General features: G+C 33.7%; 1 protein-coding gene across 3 annotated transcripts in view; it reads left to right on the forward strand.

Annotated features, from left to right (window-relative positions):
* Slmap (Sarcolemma associated protein) overlaps positions 1–26,788 on the forward strand; it is a 545,241-nt gene that overhangs the window by 351,338 nt on the left and 167,115 nt on the right. For 2 of the 3 annotated variants that reach the window (XM_090409867.1, XM_090409869.1), the window contains exons 15-16: positions 10,496–10,558; positions 14,693–14,755. In XM_090409867.1, coding sequence (XP_090265993.1) covers positions 10,496–10,558; positions 14,693–14,755 — 126 coding nt within the window. The remainder of the gene's footprint in view (positions 1–10,495; positions 10,559–14,692; positions 14,756–26,788) is intronic. The other variant, XM_090409868.1, reaches the window with a different exon arrangement.

Below are 26,788 nucleotides of genomic sequence, written 5' to 3' on the forward strand. Positions count from 1 at the left end.
GTAGTGAATATCTTTAAGGTATACACAAAAGAACCTGCATGTGTTTCTCCAAATATTTCTATGCCTATGTCCAAAGGTTGGTAAGGTTAGTGAGAAGGTCTGCTGTAGAATGTCAGAATCCGAACTGGTGATCATTAACTAACTGACGGCTCCAGGTAGTGAAGAAGTAAGTTGGTTGTTGATGACCTCCTGTTGAGAGGTGAGTGCAATGGGACATTATTTTGATAGTTAATGTCTGTTATTTTTTAGGTACAAGCTGAATAAAGGCTTGCTTCCATGTTGTTGTGTGGATTCCATATTGACAGCTTATATAAAAAATTTGTATAATATATAAAAAACATGGGGGTATTAATGCTGGAGCTCAACTTTTGAACACAGAAGGATACCATCTTGACTAGGAGACTTATTAGTATCAAGATTGATGAGTATTGTTCTGATGTCCTGTCAAAAGATTAGAGGAGGTCAATGAGCAATTTGCAATATCACTGGAGGATTTACCTTGGTCATCTAAACAAAAGTTGGAGAAAAAGACATGCCTAGAGGTCCATCTTATCTCTAGATATGTCACCATCAGGATGTGAGAGAGGTGGAAACAAGGAAGGACAAAAGTTATGTCCAACAGCCTTAGCAAGGGACCAGAAGGCTCATCTGCCAGTTGAGCAAGAGGCACACTTATTGCATTTTGCCCTTTAGATTTGTTGATAATTTTTGTAGGCTGTGGTGTTGATAATTTTTTGGGCTGTGGTGTAAGCTGAGTAAGTCGAAATTTTTCACTTGAGCCATTGAACATAGGCTGTATTTTTATCATGAATTGCAGAAGCATAATTTTTATAGAACCAGAATTTGGATAGAGATCAGAAAATATACACCTATCCTGAACCAATTACCAAAGTAATCCAATAAGGATTATTTCAGTTATTAGTAACGGAGTAGATGTTTGGATCAGCAGAGCTAAAACAGTAATCTGACTGGAAAAGAGGCATAGAAATCCTGGAGGGCATACCAGTTATCACTGATACTGTGCCATGGGATACAAGATTCAAATTGGCTGGAAGGAGACTAATCTGTGAAAGGTAAAAAGCATGACCAAGACTGGTCAGAGTTTGCCAAGAAGAAAGCAGATATCAGTCTAGTGTATTTGGTGGAAGAGTTACTTAAAAAAAAAAAAAAAAAAAAAGTCCTGAGTTGAAAGAATGATGAGAATATTCTGGTTGATAGGTTTCCTGTTGATATTTAGTTATGACTATGATTAGCTCGATTAATATTCTGGAATGCTAACAAAGTCAGGTTCTTTCCTATTTTCAATATGATGGTGTCATCTTTTTTTTTTACACCTGTAATCTTTCTCAGAACTCTCATGTGTGTGATCTTTAATCTCCTTGATGAAGTGTTTTATTTCTAACCCAGCACTCAGATCCATAAATATAAATTGGTTTCAACACTGTTTTGTATACAACTAGCGTAGAGTTTGACTAATTTCTCTCCTATTCCATATAAATTCATTCAGTAGATTTCCTACCATTACCAGCTTTGCTAACTCTTTGTCTATTTCCATATTTGATTTGCCATCTTCGCAAAAAAATTGTGCCCAAATAGCTGAAATGTTTTACGTGTTCTACTGGTTCTCCATCAGGATGCAGTTGATGTTTTCAATTTCTGTTTATTTTCATTGTCTTTCACTCTTTATTACTGATTGTCAAACCAAATTTAGTTTGGGAATCCTGCATACTTTTACTGGATTTATTTAGAAGTATAACATAATCTGCATAAAGTAAAGAGGTGAGATTAACATCTCCAATTTTGATATCAAGTTTAATACTACTTTCCTTCATAATGGGATCCATATGGTAAGGATGTGCTGAAGCAGGATTTGGCCAAAACATACTGAATAAATTTTATAAACAAATGTTTTGGAAAGGGTGGGGAGAATTGATATAAATTTTAATGACTTTTTCACGAGTGTATATTTTTTGTTCCAAACGTTTGTTTATGAAATTGAATTCGCAATGTTTAAAATTTAGTTATGCTTTGGCCAAATTGTGGAAATGAAGAAAGAATAAAATACGTGTATTAGAATAAAATAATGAATATATATATATATATATATATATATACACACACACACACTTGGAAAATTTTGAAAATTGACCAGAAAGTTTGAGAATACAACCTCTTAGGCATTGGCGTTGTCTTAGCTTGCATTACTTAAAAGACACGAGCACTCCCGGGGCTACAAATGACAGTTGGTGCTTAAGAGTAATTATCAAAGAAGAGCCTAAATGTATTTATTTTGGCACTATAAAATAAACAGACCAATCTATATTTCATGCACTACTTAGAGAAACTTAGAAGTTTTTTAAAGTAGTGCAAGCTAAGGCAACTCTGATGCCAAGGATTGTATTCTCAAAAGCTCTTTTCTTTATTCAAAACTCTCTAACTTTCTATATATATATATTTATATATATATATAAATAAACAGAAATGGGAGGTATTAAAGATAAATGCCTATTTAAGCATATTTCTTCAATCCATTTCTGTATTTTCAACGTTGCCAAACTTTTGGGATATCTTTGATAAAAACGAAAAATAAAATGTTGCTTTTCCTAAATATAATAACTCTCAAAATTTTAAGTATAGAACCAAGGTGCTTCAGTTTGAAATGAAGTAGATAATTTAAAGGCGAATATTATGGATTCATCCATATTTTATAGCCAAATGTAAAAGTTTCGAAAATTTACCAGAGTTTGTAAGATCATAATCTCAAAAGCATTCTAGTATATTTTTGAAAGTGAGAAAAATTGTCTATGTTAACTTGTTTCCATATTTTACTGTAAAATATAAATTAATCTATTGGCTATTACAGTATCTTATATAAGATATGAGTTTTTTTCTTAGCTCTGTAATTTAATATTTCCGTTTGCACCTGCCTAAAGATAACTTATGATGAATTTAACTATCTGATATAGCTTAATTACAGAATTGAATGAGCTGTAATCTACGTTTCTGCTTGTAATTTTCTTGAGCTTGCTAAATTTGAAACCTGGTGGTTAAGGCTATTGAAACTTACCTAAAGCATTAATCAAATATGAATATATGGTTTGTGAGTGGAGTTCGTGCTGTTTAAATAATGCAAGCCAAGGCAACTCCAATTCCAGTCTTATTCTTATTTGCTTGCTTTTAAATTGTCTAACTTCATTTTCTTTCTACGTTTGGATATAAAATGTAGATGGATCTATAATATCCTTCATTTCAATATAATAATGAACTTTCATTTAATTTCAAGAGAACACTGTATTTAAAAAACATTTCATTCATTCATCTTCAAGGCCCACCTTTCCTAACTGGGTTGTGGGGGCAGCAGCTGCAAGAGGAACTTCCAATGGTCACGATCCTCCGCCACCAAGCTCAGGTGTTCTGGTGGGACTCCCAAACGTGTCCACCCAAGGTTTTGAATATAATCTATTCAGCGGCCTTCCACGTGGCCTCCCACCCTCTGGCTTGGCAAAGAGGGCCTGCTGGGGCAGCCTCTCTTGTGGCATTCTGACCAAGTGTCCGTACCAACGTAACTGTGATCTCTCAACACAGAGAAGCAACGGTTGAGTATTGAGGGTTTCCCGAATTGCAGAGCTTCTGACTCTTGAGTCTTGCCCTGCAATCCCTCGAAGGAACCTCATTTCATCCGCTTGGATTCGTGTCCACATTCTTTCAGTCGTTACCCAACTCTCATGACTATAGGTGAGGATGGGGACATAGACTGTATTGAAGACAGCCAGCTTTGCCTTCTGGCTTAACTCCCACTTCAATACTACCGAACGGCCAAGCTTCCACAGCATTGCGCTTACTGAGCCAATCCGAGTATCTAGCTCTTCGTCCCACTTTCCATCACTCGTGAATATGGACCCAAGATATTTAAACTTCTCCACCTGCCTCAGTGGGACTCCACTCACATGTAGAGTGCACTGGGATGGTTGTCTTCTTGAGACCACAAATGTTTCAGTTTTGACCACACTGATCTTCATTCCAGCTTCTGCACAAACAGCTACAAACCTATCCAGGGTCCGCTGGAAGTCATCTGTGGAAGAACTATGCAGAACTAGGTCATCTGCAAAAAGCAGACATCCAATGCTACATCTTCCAATTCTGACACACTCACTGCCTCAGCTGTGCCTATCAATCCAGTCCATAAATATTATGAAAAGGAGGGGTGACAGAACACAGAATCCCTTGGCGGAGGCCAACGGAGACTGTGAAAGATTCAGACTTTGTGCTGTTTACCCTGACACAAAACTCCGGGCATTCATACAGGGACTTGATTGCAGCTAATAGTTGGCCATACACTCCATACTCCTGTACTACTTGCCAGAGCTTATCCCGAGGAACCCGGTCATATGCCTTCTCCAAGTCCACCAAACGTGTAGACAGTCTCGGCATATTCTCAAGATTTCTCAAAGACTTGCCTTAAAGTGAAGCTTTGGTCAGTTGTGCTTCTACCAGGATGAAAGCCACATTGTTCTTCCTGGAACTTTGACTCAACTATGCTCCTGCACCTTCTTTTCAAGCACCTAGCATATACTTTCCCAGGCAGGCTGAGCAGAGAGATGTCATGATAGTTGCTGCAATCTCTCTGGTCTCCCTTCTTGAAAATTGGTATTATTATGCCTGTCTGCCATTGCTTTGGTGCTCGCCCAGATATCCAAGCAGCCTGGCACACTCGAGTCAGCCAGAGAACCCCCCATCTCGATTTAAAGCTTTTAGCATTTCGGGGCAAATTTCATCATCACCAGCAGCCTTGTCTGATTTTAGCAATTTTATTGCTAAATGGACCTCTTCTACTGTGAGACTAGTCATTGCCCCGATCTGCATCTCTTGGATGTCCACAACTGCTGGACCACCTGGGTTAAGAAGGCTCTCAAAGTATTCCCTCCATCTGTGGAGGATATCCTTCTCGGTTGTTAAAAAAGTGCACCATCAGCGGCCTTAATTGCCCTTGCTGTGCACGATTTCCTCCCTTGAAGGCGGCGGATGGTCTGCCAGAATCCAAGCCTTCTGCTTTGCTGTTTTTTCGTGCCTCAGTGTACCGGAAATGCATCTCAGGTGACCTAACCCTAAGCCATGTTAGGTAGGCCTCCTTTTTTGCCCGGACAGCTTTTTGGACCTCTTGGTTCCACCAAGGTGTCCTTTTTTAAAAAAACAATACAACATGAAAATCAGAAAAAGAAAAACATTGCACTTATTTTAAATTGTGAAATATAGATAATTATGGATTTAATAATCAAAAGGAATTTGCAATAATGATGTAAGAAAATTCATTTTTCAGCCTTTTTTGAGTGGTATACATGTGGTTTCTTCATAAATTTTTCCGATTAATGAAAAAAAAAACTTTCAAGGATACTGATAGCTGAGTTTTTTTCTGAGTACAATTTCTCAGAAAAATTTTTTTCTGAGAAAATTGTACTGCAGAATAGGTTACTAATTAGCCTCTGAAACACTTCTATTTGAACAGTTTCATAAGATAAGGGGAGGATTTTCTTGATTGATTGTGTTTATGATGCATGTAACAAAAATTTTTCTGTTTTGGCTGACCAAATACCGAATCTTTCTGATGATTCGGGCAAAATACCAAAACAAAACCAAATATTTGGCACATCCCTACCATATACAAGTGGGAGAGGTGAAAAATTCCAATAAAAACCTAGAACAAAAATGACTGGTTTGTGCAACAAGGGAAAGACTTTTTTCTCAGAGGAATGTAAATGATGCAGCATTGTAAAACAAGTGTATGATACTTCATGGGGAATATGTAGAATAATGTGTAAGTTACGTGGTTTACCTCAATTCCTTCATGGTGATTATCACAACTTTACAGCACACCGTCATAGATAATAAATAACAGTGGAAATAATGTACACCCTTGTCTCACACCTGATTTAACATCAAGCCATCTTCCTGTACATCCTTCAATTCTAACTGCTGACTTACAACTCAAATATAGACTAAGTATTGCTTGATATAATGTCCCACTATATAACTGAAATGTTTCGAACTGCTTTTCTCTTGCCATGTTTTCATATGCCTTTTCCAGATTTACAAAACTCAAATACAGATCCTTGTTGTATTCCCATGATTTCTCAACTATTTGTCTTAAAGTGACAATCCGGTCCTAATAACTGCTATTTGGCCTGAATCCAACTTGTTCTTCTCCAAGCTTCCCTTCCACAATTTTCTTAGTCTTTTTCAATTGTCCTTGCATAAATCTTACCAGGAATATTCAATAATGAAATTCCTCTGTAATTCTTACTTTTAATTTTATTTCCCTTTTTATAGGTACTATGAGAGTTCTACTCTGATCATCCAGAATTTGCTCCCTCTGAACATTTATACCTGCATATTTGATCAGTTCTTATCAAATATTATCTACTCCAGCTGCCTTCTCACATTTCAGGTTTTTGATGACTTTTGCTTCTTCAGGTATTGATATGTATTGTTGATCATTCCTACCAAAATGCTGTTACTACTTGTTTCATTTAGCAATCCAGATATCCAAAATATCTTTATCTTCAGTTTTCATGTCATCTTTATCATCATTCCCTTTACAATATCCTTTCCTCCATTTCTAAGCTTTTTCATTAATCTCCAAATTATTTTGCCATTTTTCTGGTATTTAATTTCAATGTTCTTACAAAAGCCTTCCCATGAGTTTTGTTTAGCTAGTTTTGCACAGTAATTTGCTTTGTTACATTATTCTAAGTTTATGAATGTTCCATTAAGGAAAGGTTAAATGCTGAACTACAAAGCAGAAAATTATGCCCAACTGAGGAGTATGCTGAGTTCTGCACCAATGGCAATCAGTTGTTGGATGGGAAGGATATCTATAGTGCATAGGAACTGTTTAAAAAATACTTAAATGATTTACTTAAATATAAAGAGCCAATAAGCTTCATTTCGGTGATATAAACATTATTTAAATTAAGAGGATATTAAATCCCACATTGTTTTAAAACAGAATAAGAAACTCAAGGATTGGAATCAGTGAGTTTCATGCCGAATATAGCATAGTAAACTATAAAAGTATCGGCGACTACTAGCGTAAGCTAATGCGTAGAACTTTACGACCTTTGCTGCGAGTTGTCCGAGTTTGTACTACGTACTTGGACTATGTGCATTAGCTCACGCTAGTAGTCGCTGATACTTTTATAGTTTACTATGCTATATTTGGCGTGAAACTCTCTGATTCCAATCCTTGAGTTTCTTATTCTGTTTTAACACAATGCGGGATTTAATATCCCCTTAATTTAAATAATACTTAAATGATTTGGAGGAAAATTGTAGATAGGAAGTTAGTAATGATGTAATTTTTTCATGTAGTACTATCATATCCTGTACACCCCTTGAGGGTACATGGCAGATGATGATTAAATGATGAAATATCAAAATTGGTGGATAAATGGGGTTGGAGTGAAATGGATGTGTAATCTTTTTAAACAATAGGTTTGTATGAAAAAGAATGTGTGGAAGGAATACTATGTGCATAAGGACGATGCACACAGTTATGAAAATTATTAGGAGCAGGCTAGAAGAGTCACAACTATTGTACAGAAAGTTTGTCTGAAAAGAAACCAGCTCTGCAAGCTAAAGACAACCCAAAAGAATTCCATGTTGTGCTGTAAGTAAAAGAAAGAATGAATGTGAAAGAATAACCACAAATTCAGACTGTATGTAGGTGACAGGTGTAGAAGAGACTGTTCAATAATAAGTGTCGATTTTGCTAAATGTTATCAACCTGGTGTATGCAACGTTGTGCTCACTGCTACCTTTTCATTACCTCTTCCTCCATGGACTAATAATTACTTCATGTCTCTTTTTAAGGAATTTCTTCTCTCAGTCTTGCATTTCTAACCTTTCTTCTAATTGCTCTTTGGTTTTCATATATTGAAGATGCAGAAACCGCCATAATTCTCCTTCTCTTCTTCTAGACAGCATTCTTCACGATCAAATACCTAGCAACATCCCTTAACATTCTCTTCACTTCTCTGCATTCTTAGAAATACAGTAGAAAAACTTCTGATCCAATCCACCATTGTGCACTGCTTTTACTGGGTTCAGTGCTTTGCTTGAAATGCTGATAAAGTTATTTTAATAGTGCATGAGAGTTTATTTTCGTAATCAAACAAGAAGAATTTTTGACATTTTTTTTTTCATTTCACAAAGTTTTACATTAAGGTGAGTTCACTTAATTCCAAAATGTGAATACAACAGTCATTTTTGTCATTAACTCTCTCATCTCTCTCTCCAGGAATCAGCATACAACACTAATTTCCATGACATTTCATATGAACATTTATTTGCTCGACTTCTTATCTTAATTTCATTTATACCTAAGCAAGACTTAATGGTTAAAGGTAAAAAAAAATTACATCAAAACATCTTGCTTGAGACATACAAAAAGAAACACATTGTATAGAGCAGTGGTTTTCAACCTTTATTACTATGCAAGCTACTTTTCTATAAAAAGTTATTTGGCGATCTACTCTCTTATATACATCACGTCCCCCCAACCTGATATCTGATTACGCACAAATAAACAACTAAAAAAAAATACTCAACTAAAAACTTTATTTGTGTATTTAAAAATTTATTTATCACTTTTAATTATTTTAATACAACAAATATATTGGAATAAAATATTTATTTCTCTATTTTGATAAACCAAAGTTAGAAAAAATAACAGATTGATTATAATGCTGCTTGATTAAAAAAAAAAAAAAAGTTAATGTGAAATTCAGCATTGTTTGGAAAAAACTGATACCAAAGAATCGGAATGAGTCTTTCATCTTAAGTTTCAAGTTTGGTACGCTTTTGTTCTCCTCTGCTTTCTTTTGATTGTAAGTTGCCGGCCATCGGAAAGTTGTTTGAACTCTTTCTGACTGACTTCGGAGATGTTTACACTTAGAGCCTGCAAGCCTTTCTCATACATACAAGTTTCAATAACAATCTTTCTAATGACTCCATGTACAGCTTTGGCGACAAAAACATTGTCTTTGTTTTTAACACTCTAACATATTCTTATTAAAGCAGTATATACAGTTAGCTTCAAAAGAGTTATTTATAAAAACATTTAATACAAACTATACCGAGACAAACAAAGTTTATTTTTTTACAATATTCACATGGGACTTAAGCTAAGTAAAAAATCGATGTAATGTGCTTTGGAATATTTAATATTTAAGCTACAATCGAGTTTTTACACTTTGCTTATAATCGTATTCACTCACTGTTTGACTTTCACTGATCCAAATTAATTAATATACCCAGACTTATAAGAAAATTACTGATTTGAAAATTTTAACGAAAAATAAATAAACAATAGCAATACACTTAAAGCGAATTAAAAATAATACAAAATAATGATAAATAAAATATTATGTTTTCAGTTTTAATTAAATTTGTAAGGAGGAATACACAAGAGATCGACCAAAAATTACTCCATGATCGATCGCGATCGACGGGTTGAACACTCCTCGTATAGGGTAACTTTATACAATAATAGAATTCTTTAACAGAGTGCATCTTGCACATGGAGAACTATCACTAGCCTTCAATTGGTTTGTGACTCACTCTTCTCTGTCTGAAATTTTGAAAATAAGTGTAATATTTATTCAATATGATCATCAGGGTAGCCATTCACATCATTCAATATGGATGAGTACCCTGATAATTTTTTGTCACTTCAACTATTTTTCAATATGTGAATCCATTCGTATATGCTTTGCTGTGACAAAATAATGATGCCATACTATATGTACTTGCTTTTCCTTCAGCACACAAAAATTGAATCATTACACACTTGTTTGGTGCATGGAGTTGTCAGAAACAGTCATGGTGATTTTTAATCGAGATTTAATGGGTATATGAATGCAGATATATTTATTTTGCAGTAGAAAATTGGGGATGGAGGCAAAGTAAAACATTTCATGTACTACCTGACTTGTTCTTGAACTTAGTATAGAGTTAACCTTTGTTACTAAAAAAAATATAAAATAAAAAAAAATCTGCTCTGAAAGGATTGAAATTGATAGTGCATTAATATTAAATCAGTAACAAGTGTGAATGATGCTTTTCTTTATGAATTTTATTCCAACAGTTTTTAAATTGAAAGATAATGATATTTCATTTTGCTGAACTTTGTATATCAGTTATATATATATATATATACACACACACACACCTTTTCATTCATTTACTCTTTAAAATATTTACATAAACATTTTTTCATTATTATATGTTTATTGCCATTATGAACAATATTTTTTGAAGCTGATACCTTTTCATCATTATTAAAATCCCTTTGGTGTGTTTGTTTTGTTATTATGTTAACCCTACTATTCCTTTTTTAGCAGCATGTTAATATTATGGTTAATAATGTGATGACATGCCTGTGCTGGATTTGTGTTGCACTGACTACTCTTTTCAACTTATGTATGTGTTTATCCTTTAGCCCAGAATGATGAGTTCCAATTGTCACTTCATTACTTCTCATGCAGCATAACTCTTCTCCAAGGTAGTGGGTAGTTTGTTTCTTTGTCATGTTACTCTTTAAGTCTACTCACAGACATTATTGTACTTGAACTCTCATACTAATTCTTTAGGCATAACATAATTTGAGAGCTCCATTCTCTGCTTTGCTTACATCACCAGTGCTCTGTGTCTTAGACAGACATTGCTTTGCAGATATTAAAAGGATCTGTGATATGACACCTAACAGCAGTAACAGAGACAAAAGGCAATCATTCACGATTGCATTTTGAAACATAAGGTTTTGCTTGTCTGATACTACGTATTAGCGTTAGCCAAGATCCTTGTTACATTGTTAGTTTTGTGTAATAGTAATAACGTAAAGTGAAAAGAAAAACATTAATTTGCTGTGATCTGTATATTAGACTTCTATGCCACGTCCCTGATAAATTAAGTAACAAAAAGGAAAATCATAACTCAAAAACTATGTTGAATTTTTTGCAGTTTAGTGAAAAGCAGTATATGATATGATATGATATATATATGAAAGAAACGCCCACAAAAAATTGTAAATGAATCGTTTAATTCATTAGCAAATGGGTACATGAAGATGAGGCCAAAAACAAGAGGTCAGAATGAGATTATCAAAGTGTCAATATGGAATATGGTCACCACTCACAACAATGTTCATATATTTATAATTATATTCAGGAGTTCAGTTGGTAATAACAGTCATTTGTTGTCCTGCAAAGCTCTTCTAAGTTCCTCAAGGTTTTTTTTTTTGGGGGGGGGGGGGGTTGAGAGCAGCAAAACATGCACTTGAGCATCCCTGGGTTGGCTTGGTCGTATGTATGATAGTCTCTTCTTAATGATATTGATCAATGAGCTTCACTTGATGAGGATGTGCATTATCGTCTTGTAATTAAGATGATTACAAGACGATAATGCCCCTATTGCACCTCTATACAGATGAATATATGGGTCTAGGACCTTGTCACTATAAGTTGCAGCATATGTGGTTTCACTAGGAAGTACATACAGGTCAAGACATCCACCCAACAAGATTTCTTCCCAAACCATCCCACTATCTCCATCATAATGTCCCTTTCATGGATATTAGAGGATTGATAACATGTCCCTAGTAATTGAGATTGATCACATGTCTCTCTATTAAGCAATACCAGGCATTCTCTGATCAGAAGATCAATTCTTCCACCATTTCACACCCTCAAGAAACCAAGGCATTCAAATCTATACACAATAGTCATCCTTATCACTGCTTGTCAGTATGTTTCTTAGCATCCAAGTGATCCTATGAACTCCTCATTTGCTCCAACTTATGTAATGGGATTCTGTGTAGCCATTCCACTCAAATGTCACTTTATTGCAGAAAATAAGCTAGTAAGACAAGTCCTCCCTTTTTCACAGTCATGCAGTTTCCCATTCTTCAACTTTTTCTACAGTTCTATAGGCCTTTAAATGCCCATAGCTATCCAGAGTATCCTTGGATTTTGTAATCATGATTCCAGGATAAAGTTGTTGACCCTATGCCTATAAGTATATTTTGTATGTAAATTGTGTGTTCTCCTGGCTTAATACCACTGTACCAGCTAACTTGCTTTTGCTTGAAAAGTCCTGATAAAGGTTCTTTGCATCTTAGATGGGAATCGATCCTATATCGTTCCTGCTGAAGGACATCGTCAAAAATCATTTTTGTCCATACAATGTCTACACAAAAACGAGTGCACATTTTTGCCATTAGTTTCACTTTTTTTTCACATTATGCCTTTTATCATTAAATAAAAATCAGTTCCTCGTTCTCATTCCTGAAATCCTTTTTCACCTACAAGATTGACTACTCTTACCTAAAAAAAAAATCTCAGTCTTTTCCACATCTTTTTGCAGTTGCATTTTTAAAGAAGATATAAATTTATGCTGCACTTTATTATGTAATATGTCCTTTAGCACATTATAATTATTGGATAATATATTCGGAACTTTTCCATCATCAGAAATACAATAAAATATTCACCCCCCCCCCCTTAAATATTCACTCAGTGAGAAAGGTGTTAGGGAATGAGCATATTCCCCTCCTCCCTTCCCTGCAGGAACAAATTGAGGGGAATTATTTGGTGTAGAGAATTGGCACAAGGTCTCCCTGGGGTTTAAAGCAAAGCCAGAAGTTGAAATAAAAAAAAGCAAAATTAGAAAGTAAATGGTCTGATTTTGTTTAAAAAAAAAAAAAAAAAAAAAAAAGGACTTGCCTTTCATTAACCAAGGTTTTAATGTATTAAATTCTGTGAGTAGACTTTATTTTATAACTGTGTTTATGTTTTTTGTTTAAACCCTCTGTTTATACTAATTTGCATGTTTCATTTACTGCATGCTGATTAATAAAGCTATTACTTTGCTGATTAACCTTATAAATATTTTCCCACTTAATGTTATTGACTTGTAAATGTATTCTGTATTAATATTGCATATTTGTTATAGCATGTTTATGAATGTTGGCTGTTTTATTTTTATTTTTTAATGCATGTATTTTGTGAATGTATGTGTACACACCTTTGCACTTTATTAACTATAGATCTATGCTTTGGTGAATGAAAATCTTTAAGCATTATCTTCTTCACTGCAAAAATTTATTCGGTATAATTGATATATAATTGATTCAGTATAAGCAGTGTGCCAACATTGAAAATCATCAATAGCTTATATTTGTCACAATAAAAAATTCATTATATGAAATGAAATATCGCAGACTTGTAAAATTGTAAAAAAAAACTGGTATCCACAGAATAATAAGAATTCAGTTTATATTAATTTGCTTATTACAGAAGATGGGATTGTCAGCAAAATTACAGAGAAATCACGTTTTTCTCTGAAAATGTTTACTATTTTCAAAGAAAATGGTAAACATTTTCTCCTAGTTTACTATTCAGTGGTAACACAGCTCCTTGCAACGTTGGCACCAGCCCCCATAGAAATTTGAATTCATGTTGTAATTCATGTCATGTCTTTTGATAATGAATGAAATAGACTGCCAGCTAATTGCTTTTCTCCTGATATAGTGGTCAGGTAACCATTCATTCAAAAAAAAAAAAAAAAAAAAACTTAAAGTTGCCACATTGGTTTTAAAGATCACAGTCTTGCAATATTCCAGGGAATTTCTCCAATGTAGTGATCTCTGCAAAAAAAAAAATTTTTTTTCATTATTCATTAAATATAATGAAGACAGTGTCTCCCTCTCTCACACCTACACACCCACACACACACACACACACACACACACACACACACACACACACACACACACACAAAATGTTAATTTCCAGAGAACATCTGTAATAATAACAAGTATAGATAAATATGACCTCTCCATTGCTTCTGCCTTAGTAATCACCACTTCTGGGTCTGGGTTGTGGCCCTTAATGCATAGCATTATACATCTCCGCAAGGAGATGTGCTTTGCATTATGGGAGATACTGAGACGAGTGATGAGAGCTTGGTCTACCTTTACTATGAGTTGCCTCAGTCCTGAAGATACTTCAGGCGCAAACTTTATTTGCTTATACATGGATAAAGGATTAAACTAAATTTATTATTATCTGTAATAATAAAGTTAATACAAATTGATTTCTATGATTATTTTTAGGACACTGATATATTTTAAGCTGATAAAGATAAGCTATCATCCATTGCGTCTTGTGATTTGTAACAGTCTCTGTTTCAAGACTCAGTAAATTTAATTTTTTTAAAACAATTTTGCATGCTACAATTTATGATTTTAATTCTAGTGGATCATAGTTCTCGCACACTTGTTTACATCGCTAAAAATCACTTTTTCTTTAAAATGTTATTTCTGAATCTTAACATTGTTAAGTTTGCAACATATAATGCCACAAATGAATATGCTTATAAAAATATTTAATGTAGTTTTACTAGATTTTCAAACTAAATTAGCAATATGAGTTTTAATATTCTGTGTAAATTTAATCCTTCTTTATTTATTGCATTTAAAAATGCAATATATTCTTCACCTTTTGAAAGGGTATAAAATATATTTTATGTTTATTTTTATAAATTTTTATGCATTTTTTTTTATATTAAATTTCTTTTTCATCTGCTTCCCCCCCCCCCCCTCCCTTTCCTTGGTTTTCCTTGTTTGTGAAATCTGCAGAACTTCTCTCAGAGACAAGAGAAAATAAGAAGATTGCAGATGAAGAATTGCTAGAACTAAAAAGTAAGTTATAAGCTATTATTATTACGGGCAACTCCAGGGAGTCATTGGACTCATCGAGGGATGAGTCCATCGAATAAGCTATGTCCCATATAATTTAACCTATCCAATTTATATTACATATTGATTGTAGATACTTGAGAACAATTATTGATGTTTTCTTAATTTGATTGTTACCATAATAATTATCAGAACTTGAGAGAGATTTTCTATGAATATAATGATGCAGTAAATATATAAAAAAAATTAACTTCATACTTTACTGTGTAGATACTTGTTATTATGATTTTTATGACTAAAAGGAATTGCTGATTACTAAAAATAATTTTTTCCCCGCATAAACAAATGCAGGCAGAGTATTGTATTAATGGTGATTTGCTGTGAGTGTCAGTGAAGCTAGAGATCTAGGTGTGATGGTACACAAATAGTTTAGAAGCCATATTGCTAAGGTGGGAGAGTCTAAAGAAGTTATTCTTCCACTGTACAAGGTATTAATAAGATTGCATCTTGACTACTGTACTCACCTGAATTCAGATGCATTTTGAATAGTGAGTATATGTCTTTGGTGAATTTTTTTTTTTTTTTTCAAAGAAGGGTATGGTAGGTATTTAGACATTGTATGATTTGCAAGAGATCCTCATTTGATGAGTTGTTGACTCCATTGAGGAGCCTGCATAATAATAATAATAATAATAATATAAATGCACATACACTCAGTGATCAATTTCTTAGGTAACTGTCATTTACATAATAGCCTTACCTACATCCCTTCCTCAGCTAATCTGAGCATGGATGAATTGCCAAAAGCATTCCATAGAATGCTAGCCTATACACCTGATCAGTATCACAGATGGCTCATTCTGAGCAATGTCCTTAAACCATTCTCAAATGACCTGTGATTATAATGCATTACGCATCATCCTTGCACATGATGCATTATCCTTCTGGAAGTAACCATTACCAGTTAGACAAACTGTGAACATGTACCTGTCAGCAACACTGTTTAATTAGGAGATTGTGACATTCAGGCATCACTCCACTTGTATATCCAGCCTGGTTGGCCAAGTGGTTATCGTATCTGCTCTCCTGCCAAGGGCATGGATGTTTGTGATTGTCCTACTAACCAATTGCTACGTGTGCTGCTGTGACTGTGTCCTGGCACAGTATGACCTTTGATGTCTTTGCATCATAAGAAAAAAAATCAAGTCAAATCAAACTCCAATTGATGCTAAGCATCAATTGGAGTTTGATTTGATTTGATCAAATGATTTTACTTAGCATCAATTAATCTAATTGATGCTAAGTAAAAATCCTCACAGCATTACACTAACAGTGTGCATTGGCTGTGATGTAAGTTATTTGGATTTTAACAAAGTTTTTGAAAGCATTATCTAAAAGCTTGATGATTAGAATGTATTTAATAGGCTTTGATAATCACCTATTAGTGAGATAAGAAATTAGTTCACTAATAGAAATGGAAAGTAATATTCAGACAGGAGATGAAATCAGATAACAGACTAATTTGGAAGAAAATTTTAAATAAAAAGTTAATAAATTCAGGAATTTGATGATGATGATGAGATGAAATAGCTAGGATGCTAGAAGGAGGGTACTACAGGGTGTTAGGGGTTAGAAACCTTATTTAATACATTCATAAATGATTTTGGTTCATATATTAAGAATGAAATTTCACTCTTTGCTGATGTAAAGTTGGGCAGAGAAATAAGCTATATGAATAATCTGAATAAAAGTGGGATTTAACATGAATGTTAACAAATGCAAGTATGCTTGACTGAGTAAGAGAGATAATATAAGATGAGTGTATGTTGAATAGACAGGCTATAGAAAAATTTAAGGAATATAAAGATTTGGGTATTGTGGTTGATAGGGAGTTAGAATTCAGGAATTGCATTGATAAAACAACTGTAAATTTCAGCAGATGATAGGATTAATTAAAAGCAACTTCACCAGTAGGAGAGAGAAAAAGTAATGATACTATTATAGAAAGTCTTCAAAATTAGGATATTTAAAGCTAAGTGTGTAAAAGGATTTTAGTTATGGGAATCAGTTAGTTGTAGTCTGATGGGTTTTTCTAACAGGAGATGGAAAGGAGATTTGACTGAAGTTTTTAAGTTAGTTCAGGAGATATATAAGAGATAGCAGGTTTTTGTCAGTGTCATATCATAGCAAGACCTATGGCATGACTTGACACTGCTGTGGGGGGGGCAGGTGATTAGAAAGAAGAAAGGCATCACTTTTGTTGCCTTCAAGAAATGCAACAAATTGTGAAATTGCATTTCTTGAAGATCCTGAGGATTGTAATTGTATCAAAGAGCAGAGGTCTAGGGAATGAAGGTAGTGAATAAGCAGTTGGTTTGAGAGTTTAGAGTTGAACTATATATATGGATATATCATTAGAGGAAAGTAGAGGGATAGTATTGGCTAATTCATTGGAACACCACTTATAGAACTGGAAATAATTATAGAAAAGACAGTGCAGCTATAAAAATCTTGCATAAATGTTTTACTTGTGTTCGTTTTTTATAGTTTTATATATATACTGAACAAAAAATTTCATTAATGAGAAATATGTTTATATATATATATGTGTGTGTGATAAGATAATCTAAATGTATATATGTGATTTGTTCGTATTTGGTAATGCAGTTATATGCTTAGTATTATCGCAGCTGCCTAAGCAGTAGCTATATTATGGGAGACTTAAATGTAAAAGTAGTAAACTTAATTACCATATATATGGCAATCCTTGGGGAATAACACAGCAAAATGCATGTATGTATTTTGTAGGTTTGTGTTACAGTTCATATTTGATTATTACTGTACAGTGTGCGAGCACAATAGCAACGGCAGCCATTTTGTCACTTGAGTTTCACTTTGAATCTCAGTAACGGACATACACTTGGTTGTTGTTTTTTAGAACATCTGTTGCTGGATAACAGAAATGGTTGGAAAGTAAAGTGAAATCAAGCAAGGAAGGAAAGCCAAAAGAGATCTAATAAACTACCGAGTTTAAGTTCACTAATCTCAGGAAAGTTTTCATATGTGTCTTTAATTACTCTCCAAAGATACAGAACTCTGAAGTTGATAATTGAAGAACAGTATAATATATCAAGCCTTTGTATATATGAGAATATTTTGTGTTTAATGAAAGGCAAGTGAGATATGTTCCAAGGAACAATATGGAATCTGCATTAAAAAAAAAAAAAAAAAAAAAAAGTCCCTGTATTGGAAATGGAATTTGAATTGCTAATTAATTTATCCCTATTGTTTGAGTGATTATTCTTCATGTCTACTTTAGAAAATTGAAAGATAGATGCATGAAGGAAACTGGAAGATATATTCAAGTATATTGGTCAAGTGAGATCTTTAGCTATCATATTTAAGGAAATTAAGAGATAGACTGAATGAGTGACTAAAAAATTAAATAAAGGAAGATATATTGAACAGTGATAAAATAGATGCTGCCAAGGAAATTTCCATATGACCAAATAAGACTACAAAACTTTAGCTAAATGCTATGTTTAGTTTATTTGGTATAGTATTTTGTGTTATCTTTCAGTATTGAATTTAACTGAGAGTATGAGATTATTATTGAACACATTTATGTAATTCTTAAAATGGCCATTTAATGAATTCTTGTATGTATTATATGTTTTATATAATTCTATGTTTACAGTAAATATTTTAATTTTTTATAATTGAGTTCATTCTTTAGTACACAGCATATTGATCCTATAGTCAATGCACCATCATGGATATGAATCTGAAACATTCTAATCAACCAAAATAAAATTAAGTATATTATCTTACTCCACAACTGTCTTTAATGTGTAGGTTGGATATAGGTGGGGAATAACATTATAACATACTTCAAGCAAAAAAAAAAAAAAAGATCATTAAAGTACAATAGAGTGTCTATGAGGAAAGCTACTGGAGAAAGTAAAGGAGGGATGATTGTTTAACTGAATTACTCACACTTCTGAATAACTCAAGCATTCTGAGGGGGAGGTCTTAGCAGCAACAAGTACTGTAAATATAGGAAGTATAACACAGAAAGATGATGGGAGGAATAAGATGAAGGTTTATGTATAGAAATTGAAAGAATATTACATAAAAAAATTAGGAAAAACTTTAAAAAAAATTATATGTTGGCAGTTAAGGAGTTCAAAAAATGGGGTATGAGACAAATGGGTTATAAATAGGAATGGCAAGAAAAAATTTAAACATAATAAAAGGATTTAAAATGATAATGAAAAAGATTGAATTAAGATTGAATTGAAGGATGACTATTGATTGAATAAGGGTGACTGTTGTGTATAGATTTCAATGCCTTGGTTTCTTGAGGGTGTGAAATAGCAGAAGAATTGATCTTCAGATCAGAGAATGCCTGGTGTTGCTTAATAGAGAGAACCAGGGACATGCTATCAATCCTCTAATATCCATGAAAGGGACATTATGGGTTGAAGTGAGTTTAAATACAAATTGAGAAATAGATTGTAAATAGAAATTGTGTGTGCATATCAGAGGGAAAAATATGTTAAGATAAGAATTAAATAGGTGTGGTAAAGGTTAAAATACAAATAAATAGAAATGTAAAAAAAAAAAAAAGGAAAAATGATAATAGGTCGAATATGAAGTTGAGATGGATAGTAGGTTTGCAAATAACATATGTATATTATTTTATTCTTTACAAATTAAGAAAACTAAGTCTAGGATAAATACAAATACATAGGGGAGGGGAAACAGGATATAAAGAATTATAGGCAGAAATGAGTGAAATTATACTTTCTTTTATAATGTGGAAATCAAGAAACATGCATTTAATCTTCACTGGGCCATTTTATTTTTCCCTCCTATAAAAAAAAATATTTTTGCAACATTTATATATAGATATCCAAACCGAAACCATGCATCACTCTCTGATCTCTTTTTAAGGCCTAAATGATCTTATATAAATAAAGTCACATTATTGAAATAAATAAAGCAAGCATAGCATTTAGTTGTGAAAGTGTTATAAGATTGCATGCAGTTGCAAAATATGTCTTGTATAAATGCACTGCACTTATTTATTTCTGTTTGCATTGGTTTATTTTAAAAGGAAAGAGTGGAACAGGAACTTTTCAGTACTTGTTTGTTTAATTTCTTAATTAGAGCAGGTATGATATTAGATAGGTTATTACATTACATGAATGTTCATTTGTATTTAACCCATAAAAAGAAAGCTTATCTGCATTCTTGGATAATCCAAGAATAAAGTGGATATTTCTTAACTAAGAGCAAATATTTCTTGTTATTTTTACAAAAAAAAAAAAAAAAAACTTCCTTCCAGAGAATTTTTCTTCTAGAAAGAGAGTAGAATCATAGTTTCTAGACAATAAGAAATTATAATTGCATTTCAGAGAGAGAGGATATGATAAATAGTTTCCTTTTGATTGTTTGTTATCATATCTGCTACTTTATTAGATGTATAGTATATTAAGTAATACACTATATTCAGGTATATTGATTTTCTGGCACTCTTAGTTCTAGAGCCTTCTTGGATTAACTGTTTTGTTGTACCAGCAGAGATCACGTAATGCTAATTCATCAGTGCACCCTTTGACCCTAATTATATCTCCCCTGTGTCTCAAAAGCACCATGGACGACTAAGAAACTTAAATTTTCAATGTAAATTAAATGTGAATTAACTGATTAAATAAAATGCATTAGTATAAATGATACAATAAGTTTAGTTTAATCCTTTATCCAAGTGCAAGCAAACAAAGTTTGCGCCTGAAAGTATCTTCAGGACTGGGGTAAGGTAGTACAACACCAGGCAACTTGTTGCAAAGGTGGAGAAAGCTCTCATCCCTCCTATTTCAGTATCTCCCATAATGCAAAACACATCTCCTTGCGGATATGTGTAATGTTATGCATTAAGGGAAGGGCCACTACCCATACTGGTTTCGACTTTATTGAGGTCTCGTCAGTGGGAGCCAGGCCTAGTATTGGAGACACCAAGGCAGAAACAGTGAAAGGTCATCCCAACCTATAGGAGTTGCCAAAAGGTATACAACCTTATTATAGTCTAACCAAGTGAAAAATAAACTCTCAACATCTTTCTCTGAATCCAGAGTAATTTAATAATAAGGTTGTACACCTTTTGGCAACTCCTATAGGTTGGGATGACCTTTCACTGCTTCTGCCTTGGTGTCTCCAATACTGGGCCTGGCTCCCAGTGACGAGATCTCAATGAAGGTCGAAACTGGTATGGGTAGTGGCCCTTCCTTTAATGCATAACATTATACATATCTGCAAGTAGATGTGTTTTGCATTATGGGAGATACTGAGATAGGAGTGATGAGAGCTTTCTCCACCTTTGCAATGAGTTGCCCGGTGTTGTACTACCGTACCCCAGTCCTGAAGATACTTTCAGATGCAAACTTTGTTTGCTCACACTTGGATAAAGGATTAAACTAAACTTGTTATAGTCTAACCAAGTGAAAAATAAACTCGCAATATAAATGATTCAGTACAAGTTGATATGGACTTGTGCTTATGCTTGACACCTGAACTTGCCTTTTCTTTAAAACTGGTTAGGGTTAAATGTAAGCAAAATAAGCTATGAATCATTTGAAATCAACGCTAAATAATTAAGCAATTCAGATGTAAATAATTAAGCAATGCATACACGCAATGCCATATGTGGCTGCCGAATAAATTAGGCCGAATAAACTTGGATAAAGGATTAAACTAAACTTGTTATAGTCTAACCAAGTGAAAAATAAACTCGCAATATAAATGATTCAGTACAAGTTGATATGGACTTGTGCTTATGCTTGACACCTGAACTTGCCTTTTCTTTAAAACTGGTTAGGGTTAAATGTAAGCAAAATAAGCTATGAATCATTTGAAATCAACGCTAAATAATTAAGCAATTCAGATGTAAATAATTAAGCAATGCATACACGCAATGCCATATGTGGCTGCCGAATAAATTAATCTGGTGTTCATGGGAATTTCAAGTGCGCTGCATAATTTTTGTCCAGTCTAAAGGAGGTGGCAGACCATCCATTGCCAGAAAATTGGTAGTTTACATTAAGATAATACTTTTAGGTTGTGCCATGAATTTTTAATTAAAGTGAAAATTTCGCATTAATAAGAGGAAGAATTTTCAGGCAGTACTAAAAATAATATGTTAAATTTAAGTTGTAAATATGTAAGCTTTACAGAACATTAGTCAGAATCCAAAACAGATTATTGTAGAATCTGGATGGAAAAGTTATGAAAATAAATATGAAATTCTCTAGATTTTGAAGATTTTAAAGTACCGTATTTGCCAGTGTATAAGTCTCACTTTTTTTCTTTGAAAATAGGTCTGAAAAACAGGGTGCATCTTATGCGTGGATACTTAGTTTTTTTATTACTTTCATTTCTGGAATTTTTCTCTGTTCTGAGAAAAACGTTTCTTTCTTGCTTCCTTGAGGTGTGTGAGAGCATTCAATTTACCTAGAGTTCAGTGGATGTGCTGTCATCGACAATCACGATTGTGTTCCTGTTCTTTTAAACTTTCCAATTGTTGTCACGGTTGTTGTGAATTGTGGTAAATTTCTGCCGTTAAATTTTCTCTAAATTTCTTGGCAAATTATGGTTGAAAAAAGTTGGCATTGCTACAATATTGCATACATGCTACGTGTGATTGCATATGTTAAAGAACATGGAAACAGGGCTGCAGAGAGGCATTCCCCCCCCACCACCACCCCCAACTGAAAAAATGATAAGAACTTGGCGAAATCAGGAAGAAGATGTAAAAAAAAAAAAGCAACTCACAGTAAACATAACCTAAGAAGTGGAACTGCAAAATGGTCATTTTGCAGTTCCACTTCTTTTGGCAAAATGGCCAAAGTATTCAGTCCTGCCTCATTATTGAGGCAGGACTGAATACTTGGATTTTAGATCACAGAAAAGTGGGACTTTTGGTGTCTACAAAAATGATTATTCATCAAGCAAAAGCGATAGCCACTAACAGAGGGATTGCCAGCTTTACTGGATCAAGATTCATGAAGAGAAACCAGCTTTGTATGTGGACTAAAGCAAAAATATCACAGAAGATGCCAGCTGAATATGAAGAAAAATTATTGAATTTCGTCGATTCGTCATTAACGCAAGGAATCAAGAAAATTTTGAACTTGCGCAAATAGGAAATATGGACAAGGTTCCACTGACTTTTGATGTGCCCTCAAACAAACTGTAGATTCCAAGGGCACAAGAGGTTTCAAGTGTCTCTTCATTTAGCTCTGGAGATGAATTTTTGGGTTTTGATGAAGAAGATTAAAAGGTGAGTACTCTTTCCTGGTTAGATTAGGTATTTGTTGAAAGTAGACTGCTTATTACTTTATATTTGAAATGCTGTAAATTCATTATAATATTCAGCGATAAAGTTTTTTTCCTAAAAAATGTGTACAAAAAAGGGGGTCCGTCTTATACGGTAAGTTGAACTTTAAAAAAAATGATCATTAGATATAAACACTTATTATAAACAAGGTAGTCTGGGTTTGGGCAAAGTTTGAAATTTTAATGTCTTCAAAAATCATTAAGGAAATGCTTATTGCAGTGTGGTGTTTCATATGCTGCAGATAAAATAAGTTCTAAAATAATAAATACTCCTAACACAACTTACAAACAGAGTGAAAAGATACTTGAAAACTTATTGTGTGGAGAGCTTAAATATGCTTTAGAAAAAAAAGAAAAAAAAAGTATAAATGGAGATGCAATCAGAATTTTTGTTTAGTTAATTTATTTTTATGGTGCAAAGGCAGCAAAGGTCATACTGTGCCAGGACACAGGTTACAGCAGTACATATTGTGAGTGGTTAGTAGGACAATCACAAACATCCATGCCTGGTGGGATTCAAACCCGCAGTCTCTTGGCTGGAGAGCAGATACGCAAACCAGACCGACCAGAATTTTGGTATTTAACTCTTGGCATATTTGAACAGGACAGTTCAAATTTATACATTTTTAGAAGTAAACACTTCTGTATCATCCTTAGATCGATTCAGATTTTCACAAAAGATTTATATTATTCTGCTATCAAATAATTCTTTCCTGCATGCAAGAGGAAGTGTACTGCAAAGTGATGGCATGGATTTGAAGTCGGGTGATGTAGTCACTCTCGTTAATAATAGAGGAATAAATTTATTTAGCAGAAGTCAGTATTTTCTTGGCAGTTATCAGATAAAAAATTCAGACTTCCTTGGATTATCTAGTTTATTATTGAACTTGGTCAGTTTTTTAGAAGATTATCAAGGAGTGCAGGTACCAATATTATCTAGTTTCCAGATGTTGCTGACAATACTAGTTGCAACAGATTACTTTATGATGGGGTAGAATCAAATTTGAATACAAATGAGAAAATCAGATTTCATTGAGCAAATTAAATATAATCACGATTTTTATTTTGGCTTCCAGCAAAAACACATGCTAACAAAAGAAAGTTAATCTGTAAGCCTTTTTCTCCTTTTGGTCTGCATGTTTGAATTATGTTAGGATATTAACTGTGCATATCATATGGTCAAACATACTCTTCAATTAGGATGAAATTTAAATAATATATTAATTAAACGAAACTGCTTGAAACTAAATTCCAAATAGATTGCATATCTTGATTAATCTCAAAAGTTGTTCCATCCCTTGAAGTTCTACCAAAATGGAAAAATATTTTGGCTTTGAATGTATCTACAGATTTCTACTGGCTGTCCTCACACACTTATGAAAGCAATGTCAGATCTAACATCTCTGCTTCCTAGCAAATACATACAACATATTCAAAGCCTTCACACATTTACGTTACTATTAAATTATTTAAGGAATTTACAACGTATACTGGAATATTAATTAAAAGAAACTTTAATAAATACTTCCTATATTTCGGCAATGTCACATTGCATCTTTATGGGAACTGACAAATATGGCATGTGCACGCAGGCATTACAAAAAGCAAATGAGGCAGAAGATAAGAAACTACTGTTGTTCCTAAAGTCGTAATGGTGCTCCCTAGTAGAAGTGGTCTAGGGGAAGTGGTTGGTTCTTTGGTAGAGCAGATAAGGGATGCCAAGCTCTACCAAAGCCCAACCACTTCCCCTAGACCTACCTGGGGTATACCAGGTCCCTTGCAGCTGTAAACTGTCCTACTTTGGCCAAACAGGCAGGTCAGCGAATATCAGGATTTCAGAACACAAAGACTACATCCAGTTTCACCAGTACAGCCTCTCTGGGCTTGCAGACCATGCTCTACATACCCGCCACAGAATACATTGGAAGAAAGCCAAAGTAATGCACCACAGCAAGTTTAAGTACGAAAGATTATTGATAGAATCAGCCTCAGCTCTAAAAAACATTCCAAACCTCAACAAATTTGGGTGCATGAGACTGCCCCAAATTTGGGAGACTTACATCATGAGAACATCAGCCCAGCGGCCAAGACAACCCAATATAGCCCACTAGGGGGCACCATTAGGACTTTAGGAACAACAGTAGTTTCTTATCTTCTGCCTCATTTGCTTTTTGCAGTGCCTGCGTGTACGTGCCGTACTTGTATGTTCTCCCATGAAGATGGCAATGTGACATTGCCGAAATATAGGAAGTATTTATTAAAGTTTCTTTTAATTAATATTCCAGTATACGTTGTAAATTCCTTAAATAATTTAATAGTCATGTGTTGCCAACGTATAAGCCTTTCTGCAAGAAACACATTTACATTGTCTTTCAAAAGTCAAACTGATTAAATAATCCCAGCGAAAATTTTTGATATTTGATCATTTTGATCTTGAAAAAATTCAAGTGAGTGAATTCTGAACAATTTCCCAAAACCAGAATTCATTACATCTTTTGAAGCAAAAAATTTGAACTATGGCAGAGTATATTACAGTTTTCTAGCAGCCAGTTTGAAGCATTCAGGTGTGGAAACTGATAATAAGTTATCAAGATTTCTTGAGAATGTATTCCTTTTCCATTTTGATGTTGGTTACAAGAGCAAAATTTATGAAAATTCTTCTGCAAATAACTTAGATGTACTTTTATAACTACTCCAACAGAAAATTACATTATCTATTGATTAATTCATTTCAAACTGTTGATGGTAGGATGCTAATAATTCTCCAAGTATTAAAATGTGTCAGACGAAGTTATCAGAACTTACAAAAACACTTCCAATGATGGTACAGAAAGTTAGATTAGATTGAGAATAGATCCTAAAATCAGTACTACAGCCCAGATTACTTACTTTTAAGTAAGTCTCAGCTTATTAAAATTAAATCTGCCCTTAAGCCATTACATTTAAAATTGTCGTCCACCAGTTAAGCATGGAGGCTTGCTGCCTTTCCTACTACCTGCCCTCCTCATCTTCGGAAAGGCAGTAGCATGTAATGCCACATCATATGTATACGAAACTTGCTTAAAAAATAAGTGGGAATAGATTATATTACCAGGCAGACCTCATCAGATAGGGCAGAGAGATGAAGGTCTAAAAAATGCCATTAAGTAGTTTTGACCTACAAAGATTGTTAAAAGAGAAAAGGGAGTTTTGTGGCATTTTTGCCATTGACAGTTTACCTAAAATATATATAAGTTTGTCCCTTGACCATCTCCATGCCCACATTGGATAACATGTTATCTTTCAACAAAGCTTTGGACATGCTTTCAGAATTGCAAGAAAGGAATTCAACACCTGTGGCTATTACGCAGTACATTATATCAAAGAAGGTAATAGATGTTTCTCCATATTATGTGCTGTACAATTTTCAGCTTAGATATTTCATATATTCTTCTGATTCTAATCTGCTTTGTTTAGAATCATAGAAATATAAAAAATGAAGTTCACAGTCCTTTTCTGTTTTAACAGCAACATGGAAAGATACTACTCCTTTATAAAAATTTTGTGATATAAGATTTTATAAGATTTTTGCAATTTAATTATATTCACTCCACTTCAATCTGTTTCAAATGCTTCTATAATTTGTGATGTACTTGGAAGATT

Source organism: Typopeltis vanoorti, chromosome 20, assembly GCF_054136105.1.
Source record: "Typopeltis vanoorti isolate ZY-2024b chromosome 20, IOZ_Tvanoo_1.0, whole genome shotgun sequence".
Classification (NCBI taxonomy): Eukaryota; Metazoa; Arthropoda; class Arachnida; order Uropygi; family Thelyphonidae; genus Typopeltis; species Typopeltis vanoorti.